This window comes from Chenopodium album, chromosome 8, assembly GCF_948465745.1.
Source record: "Chenopodium album chromosome 8, dcCheAlbu1.1, whole genome shotgun sequence".
In the NCBI taxonomy this organism is placed as follows: domain Eukaryota; kingdom Viridiplantae; phylum Streptophyta; class Magnoliopsida; order Caryophyllales; family Amaranthaceae; genus Chenopodium; species Chenopodium album.
The window spans coordinates 73981243-73990796 of record NC_137841.1 but is presented as its reverse complement, the minus strand read 5'-3'; the positions used below and the strand labels follow the sequence as shown (position 1 = coordinate 73990796).

The 9554-nt window shown below is 35.8% G+C and overlaps 1 protein-coding gene across 1 annotated transcript; it reads right to left on the bottom strand.

The window, feature by feature from the left end:
* Positions 1-2408: 2408 nt before the first annotated feature.
* Positions 2409-7576, bottom strand: LOC145556640 (uncharacterized). Its single transcript, XM_081618292.1, has 5 exons — positions 7298-7576; positions 7120-7186; positions 4387-4435; positions 3123-3167; positions 2409-2770 (listed from the first exon to the last, which is right to left on the bottom strand). Exons 1-5 carry the CDS (start codon positions 7496-7498, stop codon positions 2704-2706), a joined length of 429 nt encoding a protein of 142 aa, XP_081474418.1. The 5' UTR covers positions 7499-7576; the 3' UTR covers positions 2409-2703.
* Between the last annotated feature and the right edge of the window lie 1978 nt (positions 7577-9554).

Genomic DNA, 9554 nt, shown 5'->3' with positions numbered 1-9554 from the left:
TTGTTTGTTCATTACCTAGGTCAAGTGTCAGTCAATTAGTCAAACTGATTTTAACTAATGACCAAATGTGGTTTGTCCCTAAAACGGTTATAACGGTTGATGAAGTAAAAATACTTCAATACCTACACTTTCCTATTTCATATTGCTACCCTTTTATAAATTAAGTTACAAATATATTTTTTCATTATTCTTAATATAATTACCTTAATAAATTCTAACGAAAAGAGATATGTAATCATTACTTTAACCGAGAATATCACATATTCTCCACCCCAGACCACTAAATTTTCTTAATGCAACATTATTTTGAAGATTCTTATAAAAGAGTAAAATGAGACAATTTTAGCGGAATAGAATGATGACTAACAGTTGATGTAGATATCTAAGAATTGTTGCTAGGAATAAGTCGTAGGTAATAAAAGCCCTGAAGTAGGCAACATCTAGCTAGGGTTGCATAGCAACGATATTCTACGATAGACAATAAAAGTTAGTTGTTGACTGTTGTTTGGTTTATGACAAACATGTTCATGTGATATGGCCGGGCACGCAAATAACGGAATTTTATGGGATTCACACATCATCTCATCTTCTTGTAAATCGTTAAAACTTTGATTCCAAATGCATGGGAATGGGAAATTTTAACGTACATCCATTTATTTTTTTTCTTTTTTGTTTTGTTATAAAAGCTAAGTTTGATGATGTGATGGATCACATTTATTGATATTATAGGTTGCTAGTGAAAGGGAATTGTATGCGAGGGATGTCCATCTAATTAGCATCGTTTTGAGGTGAAGTTGATTGTTCATTTAAAAGGAGGCTTAGATAAGTTAATGAGGTTCGGTGTTGCCAGCCACCAACATCATGGATGGATGGTTACGATACCGATTTTGGTGGTTGTTTGTGAGTTAATTATGGTGGTATGTATGGTGTGCTTAAAACCATTGTATATGGTGCATTCAATCAAGAACACTAAAGAGATAGATGCTTTCACAAAGTCACACAATAGCATGCATGCACGTGAAGAGACATGTGTATGGTATGGTGGATATATGTTACGTGCAGTGCCAACCTACACAATGTCTTAAACAATTGAACGTAATAATAGTAGTATCATTAACAATTCAACACTTTGACATTTCATCTTGTTCTAGTGGTTTTTACATATGTACTATCATATTATAAATTATCAAAGTTTGATATTAATATAACTACACGATTAAGGGCATGTTCGGATTAACTGACTGAACTGAACTTATTGAAACTGAGCTGAACTGAATGTTATATGAGAAAAAGAAATTAAGAACTGAATTGAACTGAACTGAATGTTATATGAGAAAAAGAAATTAAGAACTGAATTGAACTGAACTGATTTGAGCTGAATTGTACTGAAAATAATTTGAAGAGAACATGCCTAAGTGTTGTGTTTTTGCCTTTTTGGTCACCGATTAGCATACTATAGTGTTTGAATATTGTACACTTACTATAAACTTTAACAAATACTATGTATACTAGTAATACATGTACATTAGAATTTGGAGGAAAAAAAAAAGCCATAATTAATAAAACTGTTGGGTTGACCTAAAAAGTTGTCAATAATCCTTTTTGGATTGGATTCTGCATGGTAATATTTTTTCAATAGTATTAGTTTGCATGGCAAACCATTTTTCAATTGTAGCGCAACTCGTGTAAGCTTGTAGTATATGACTGACTAGCTATTATGGGAAACACAAACATGAAATAGTGTGAATACAAATGATGGGAATCAGTGGGCAGGGTAAAAGACCCGCATTTTTGTCAGAACTCAGAGAGCCCAAAAATAAAGACCAAACTTTATTAAATATTTTAAACTCTTGTAAACATTGGTAGTCGACATTTTGATAGATCAAGCCTTTGTCTCCAATCTTTCAGATTAGTCCCAACTCCCAACTGCTATGCTACTATGAGCATCCATGCAGTGCTGCAGTTGCAATTGTGTTTTTCATCTGTCTAGAGTGTCTACTTTGTATCGTAGGATCCGGCTAGGACCGAGGTTCGAGATTGCCGGTGAGGTAAACTGACCAAGTGACATCCAAATTGCGAAGCACACAAATCACAAAGGAAAAATACAATATTGAGCATGCAATATAATTTAAGTTCAAAATTTTAGCATAGAAACCAATATATAGAAAAACTATGTTAAGCCTAAGCTAACTCCTGTCTTGAGCTAAGTAAGAGTTGCTGCATTACACATGTGTTACCCCTATACAATTTACTTTCGATTGTCCTTTCATGAGTTTCATCCAACATATGATTGTATGCCCCTACCACAGTACCACTGTCCCATCGTTAACATGTACTTGTAAAAATACACATAATACCTACCCAAAATAAAACACATTCGAATACCAAATAGACCAGTTCACAGAGGATAGAGGAACATAAAGCATTTTCAAGTTATCATTGATAGATTCATCTAATTACAGGCAGTTAAAAGTATAGGTTAGATGTACTTAATCAGATACAAAGTCAACAACCCAAGCATAAACAGCAGGACAGTAGATTTGTAATTGCTCGACTTCAAAAGACAGGGTGATGACTGACGATCTCTATACAGCAACACCAAATTACCTAATTCAATGTTTATATGACAGTTTCAGAATAGTCAAGCAAAATGGTCCAGCTTTAGTGACCTGCATGAGTCATCAGAATGATGAAAAAGGCAGATCATGTGATTCGGAGGAGTCGGCTGGCTGCTGAGTCCAAAGCATCTACATTTCTCTTGAGGATTTTTCTGTAGTGTGATTAAGGATGCCAAATGGCCATAATACCATATAAAGAAGTAAAAAGAAGCAAAGAAGAAGGAAAAAGAGGGGGGGGGGGGGGGGATCCCACAAGAAGTAGTTTTCAGAGAATTAGATACTTCAATTGGGTTTTTTTTTTATTTTTTTATTTTTTTTTTTTATAAAAGGTAAAAAAGTTGGGAGCTAACGCGTTTGACTGTGAATACTCCCTGAACAAAAGACATTCCTCCTCATAGCGAAATAAAAATATAATGTGACTTAGATGCACAACCCTTGGTAAACGTTTTCAAGAAATGAGCCAAAACAGATCATATTAGTGAATGTCCCTAACAGCAAGGATACAAATGAGCTGCTAAATCATCAATGCCTTTCATCTCATCATTTAACCTGCAAGACATACATGAGAAAGAGAAAGAACACATCACAAATCGGTGATCAATCTAATTCTTCAGTAGACCAGGTTACAGCAGAACTAAGCAACTGAAAATTTGCCAAAACCTAATCAGAAATGAGAAGGGAAAGCTACCAGACTGAAATCACAGGCTACTATGTCATGAAAAAGTATCATAAAAGTGCTCGCTTGAACTCCTTAATCACATAAGTGAGGTCGGCTACATGAGCCAACACAAGAACTTCCCACAAGGTCACCTATCCTAGCAGTAGTCTCAATCATTGTAGCTCATGTCATGTGATGTGACAAAGTATTAAACTCGCTGTCATTGGCCTACCGTAATATAAAAGTGACATCTAGAATAAAATTGTACAAGTTTTCTATTCATAACCTAATGCAGCAAGGTCAAACAACGCATTGGGATTGTAAAAATGTGTGCTGCAAGGCCAAACATTATAATCAAGTACGAATCTTCAGGAGTGGTGAGGGGAGGAGGGAGGTACAGCAAGGTCAAACGGCACATCAGGAATCAGAAAGAGCAGCATAAAAGAAAAGGTGTGGACAGCAAGGTCAAAGGGCACATCAACCATAAAAGGTCTATTTTATGGCTATTTCAAAATTTCTGTTGTAGCAGTAGGAAAGAGATTCAAGAGATGATTCTAATCACCAACTTGATATTGTGGGGTCCTGTTAAGTGACATGAATCCTTCATTGGATTACCAAAACCAAACCCACCCATTACTTACCATTTTTTATGCAAGCATGGGTTGCTAATATAATTGTTTAGTTGTTCACAATTGTTGATATGGTTAGCGAGAACAATCATTATTGATGAAAAATCATCTCACTTTCCCCTATATATCCCATACCCCCTTAAGTCCCTCCCCCTTTTTTTGTCTACCCATTTCCCTCTGTTTAATAAAATAAGTTGCATAAATAAGTATTAATATTTATGAATAAAAAACATAAAATTGATTAACATAAACCACCCTTCCCACAACCACCTAGACCTATTTTCAACTCATAACATGAACATGCCCAAACTCCGAATAATAGCACACTAGGACCCCAGGAGCTCCCCAAAAAAGGAAATTGACATTGACTAATATTCTAGAACAACTAGACTCATATCTGCAAAAAGGAAATCAGCCATTGCAGTAGATGCACAGACATGGATTTCAAACAGGAGTTTTAGCCTAGACATAAGATACATACCTGATACATGAGTGTATAAAATGATTCCCTCTTGTTGCTGCATCAATTGCTGCAAAGTGCAGAAAATGACAGTTATAATTGGGTTATATGCAGTCACAACTAAAGATTAAAACTTAAAACCTCTTTTGGTGATTTCCTTTCATGTGTTTTGAAAGAACAGAAGTATAACCAAGGAAAGCATCCCAAATAAATGAGATATAAACATATGGTCTAAGTTACCTCATCTAGATCAAAATGTACATCATCAGCTTTGTATTCTTCATGCATCAGTTTTTACCACAAGCTACAATCTCACAGATGACAACAAACTCCTAAACCATACTCCTTTCTACAATTCTACCACATAATACCATAAACTACAGCACCAAGCCACCCAATAAACTCGTGAGCCCTTTTGGAACTTCTGAGAATTGCAAGCTGTAGTACGTAGCTATTGTGACCCTAAAATTCCTGTGTGTGCAAAGGTTTAGATGCAGAATTTAACTGGTTTAATCAGCATCATTAAACATGGTTTGTAATTTGCAGGTTCTAGATTCTACAGAGAGGATGGAAGAGTTGAGAAAATAGACTAGACAGAGGAGAGGAAATGATCTTTCAATATGTGTTACTGTAACTCTGTCAGGAGAAGGAAAAAAGAAAAAAGAAAAAAAATACTAATATAGAAGTAGTCCTCTATACAACACTTAACAGAAATCTGAGTTAAATCTTGTCTAGCATGGCTGCATGGGTAAGGAATATAGTTTTCAAAACCTACAAAAAAAAAAGGCTTAGGAAAGTGAGCCTCTGGCAATTTCTTTGCAGACCGACAACAAGACCCAAATCAGAGCACAATCCTTTCAATCTAAACCATTCCAGAAGCACAGGGTGTGATGCAAAGAGCCCAGGTATTCGAGTTATGCATATTAGTAGACTGTAAGTATCTAACAAACATATACATCAGCAACGACAGACAAACATTGTCTGTTTGGTATAACAAGGAGTAAATACTGAAAAACTGAGACACCGGGTATGCTATAGATAGAATAAGGGAAGCTTGGCATAACATAGGGTGAGGCCTGCTATAGATCATTATGTAAAGACTCTTTTAGCTTGTATACAGTGGATTAATGCAAGGAATCAATATTTGGGGGAAGGATATATTAGTCATAGTCTATTAGTAGTAACTTGGGGGATAAGCTAGAGATTTGTTAAGAGGGATTTACTATAAATAGACCTCATTAGGAGGAATTAAGAGATATGTTGAATATTGTGAGGTTAGTTATTAGGAGAGAGTGAGCGTCTCGAAAGCTCATATTAGGAAAGCATCCACCTCTCGAAAGTGGAATCATCCATGCTAATTCCTAGCAATTAAATGGGGATAGCCGTATAAGGAGGTATTTTTATGTTTACCTCTTCAGAAAGATTTTTGTGCAGAAAGACATTATTAACCTTAAGTTAGAGCAGATCCCAAACAATCGGATAGAAGATTATGATACAATCTATGCCGGCTCTTTAGATATACACTTCGAAAACTATTTATCCCTTATTCTTTCAAGGTTATAAGTCTTTCTAACAAACCAATCACGCCTATCAGCGTTAGCATTGAATCACTTATTCTAGCTGAAAGTACCGACAAATGGAAGAGAAATAAACATTATATTTTCTTAAATCAGAGAAGGCAAAGTAGTAGGTGTACGAAAAAAGACATATAATGACAGAAAGAGACAAATCAAAGGAAGAATTGTACTAAATTGAGTGGTGCAATTTTCAATACTAAACACCTTATGTGCTTTCTTACCAAAAGAATATCCGAGAAACACACCAAAAACGTATCTCTCCGAGATCAATGAGTTGAGATGTAAAAGAGATATTTTAAACATCTTAGCTTTCTAAAGGTTAGTATTCTGCCTCACAGGATTTCGTAGGGTGTAAAACCATTCAAAATTTCTTGCAAATCTGTCTCTATGAGAATCTTACATTACTAAGCTAAGCTCCAAGACATAAAGTTTGTTGTATAATTGCTTCGGTAGATTAATGTTGTCTACACTCTTACTTGAAATGCTTAAGGCATCCAGTTCAATATAAGACCTAGCAGTCTTGACTGTGCCAGTCAAATTGAGTTTCAACCATTAATTTAAAAAACTAGATGAAAGAGAGGCATTGCCCTAATGGCCCGTTTGGTAGCCAGTATCATACGGCAGTAATGGGAATGAACTTTTAGTGAAATTCGGCAAAGGAAAGTAACATATGATGTCCATGGGAATGTCATTGACTCATTTCATTCCAAAACTTGTGTTTCATAAAATTGCATTCAAATCCATACCACTTCACAAATGGCAATGGATATAATTTATTCCCAGATACGAACTAGGCCGTTAGAGCACGATTCTTTGTATATCACTGTTCTTACAATTTTACAGTACAGATTTATTCCTATTACCTCCAATTATTAATTATTACCGGATACCAAATGGGCCATTTGAGCTAACCAAATATATCCCAATATATAAACCATAACATCAATAACAATTGTATATCTGTGAGTTATTTCAACCCCAAATCTCCTTTTACTTTATGTAGAAATATGTTTGAGTTGTTATCTACCTTGCACAATCGTTGCTAACAATTGATTGGAATTTACAAATTACACAAAACCAATTACATCAATATTACTTCACATGATTGGCAATATAAAGAAAATGAACAATTGATCTTAAAATGAAAGTCCCAGAAAATTTACTGTAGAAAATATACCTGACTCTTGAAGCTTGCCGGCAGCATCACTAAAGCATTGGATATGATCAACAGAAGTGTTGGTAATCTAATCATCAAATCCAAAAACCCCAGAAAAATGAAGTTAATTAAACAAAAACCCAGAATAATTAAAACAAATTTCCAATAAATAGGGGATGATTTTGATCAATGGGTGTACCTCTGAGAGTGCTAATCGGAGAGAAGCGAAGAGAGATGTGTAGCTCTCAGCAATGGCGAGGGAATCTCTCTCAACTACTTCAAGGGCTTTGAAGAGGTCTTCTTGGTTTAAGGTTTTTGAAGCTTCCATGGCTTCTTTATCCTCCGTTGATGAATTATCGATTGAACTCATTGAAGCTTCCTTGGCTTCGTTATCTTCCATGTCTTTTAGTCACAAATTGTTTTTGAAATTTTGGAGTTCTGAATTCTAATAACTTTTTGAGGTGTTTAGGAGGTATGAGATTAGCTGGGATAAGAAAGTGAAATTATAAGGGGTAATGATAAAAATAATGTACTACCTTCGTTACAGGTTAGGTGCAACGATTAGACATATTCTCTCTCTGCTTTATGTCAAATCGTTGCACATAACCTGTAACGGAGGTAGTATTTCATTATTTGGATTCAGGTAAACGGGTCGGATTTAGGTTGGTAAGAGTGGGTCGGGTCAATTCGGATTAATTCCATAACCTATGTGGGGCGGGTTTGGGTTGGGTCATGCTTGAGTCGGGTCACGTCGATTCATACTTCTTATCGGGTTTGGATCGGGTTTTGGTCGGGTTAATAACAGGTAAGGTTACATTCAAGTCGGGTGAACAATATGTCGGGTTTAAATTGGGTTTTCACGGGTTAGGGTAATTCTCGGGTTCGAATCGGGTTCGGTTCAAGTCAATAATTTGCGGGTTAGAATCAGGTCGGGTCATTCTCGGGTTCAGTTTAAGTCAATAATTTGCAGGTTATAATCAGGTCCGGTCATTTTCAAGTCGGGTCATTCTTGGGTTCAAGTCGAATTTGATTCAAGTCAATAATTTGCTGGTTATAATCAGGTTGGGTCATTTAATTTCCAAGTCGGGTCATTCTCGGATTCAAGTCGGGTTATGTTCAAGTCAATAATTTGCAGGTTACAATCAGGTCGGGTCATTTCTAAGTCAAGTCATATTCAGGTTCAACTAACTATAAATAAATAATTATCATTTTTATCAAACTAATTATTTCCTTTGACTATAATATATATATGGCAATATACTAGGGAATTATAGTCTATAATTTAGGAAGATTATTATCTCCTTTGACCATACAACAAATATATACTATATTTAACTCTTCAATTTGAGGATGATGCTCCTTTCTTTTGCTGGCCTATACCGACTTGGTCTCCCAAGCTAGACAAAATGCTTTGATCAACAATAATAACGTGGTCTAAATTGCATTTAATGTGATTTGAAATCGGGTCAGGAATAATTTGGGTTGAATTTAGGTCGGGTCAATAACAAGTCGTGTTAATTTCGAGTCGAGTTAGTAACAGATCGGGTTGAATTTTTGGATCGGGTAAGTAATAGGTCTCGTAAAATTCGGATCGGGTCAATAACAAGTTGGGTTTAATTTGGGTCAGGTCAATAACAAGTCGGGTTGATTTCGGGTCGGGTTTGTAACAGGTTGGGTTAATTTCGGGTCGGGTTGAATTCAGGTCAGGTTAATTAGTAACAAGTCGGGTTAAATTCAGGTTTTGACAGATTAAAACAGGTTTGGGTCAATTTCGATTCAATTCGGGTTCGATGCAAGTTAATTAAATTGACCGTTGTAAACCGGTAAATCGGTGCAAGTTGTAAACCGATAAACTGGTCGTTTAAAGGGAAATTGGATGGTTCCACCCACCCAATTGGACTCCCGGAAGGTAATACGGACCATGAAAAACATTTCGGCAATTTTTATTTCGAGCGAAAAAAAGTAAAAAATTTCCTAAATTAAAGGCTAATGTCCACGTTTTTTGAGAAATTTTAGAGGTTTCGGGGCCTAATGTCGCAAAGTCTTGAGATTGTAGGGAATACATCTGAGAGGTCATATAATTCCGTTTGAAACCATATGTGATCATTATATGTTGTCATAGATGTTCGTGGTTGGCTTGATTTAATGAAATCAGTGCAAGTATTAACCAGTAAATTGGCCTTTTAAAGGTAAATTGGATGGTTACACCCACCCAATTGGACTATCGAAGGGTAATAGGAACTATGGTAAACATTTCGGCAACTTTTATTTCCAGGCTAATAAAAGTTGAAAAATTCCAAAATTGAAGGCTAAGATCCACGCTTTTTCAAATATTTTGGTGGTTTCGAGGCCCGGTGTCGAAAAGCCTTGGAATTTTAGGGGATACATCTCGAGGTCATATAATGTCGTTTGAAACCATACATGATCATTACATGTTGTGATAAATGTTCGTGGTA

Bases quoted from the DNA above. Each gene is read 5' to 3' on its own strand.
- LOC145556640 (XM_081618292.1), bottom strand. From the start codon at position 7,498: ATGGAAGATAACGAAGCCAAGGAAGCTTCAATGAGTTCAATCGATAAT. The intron at 4,436-7,119 runs GTATATTTTCTA...TGCACTTTGCAG, and splicing joins CGGCAAGCTTCAAGAGTCAG to CAATTGATGCAGCAACAAGA. The intron at 2,771-3,122 runs GTATCCTTGCTG...ATCACACTACAG, and splicing joins GATGATTTAGCAGCTCATTT to AAAAATCCTCAAGAGAAATG.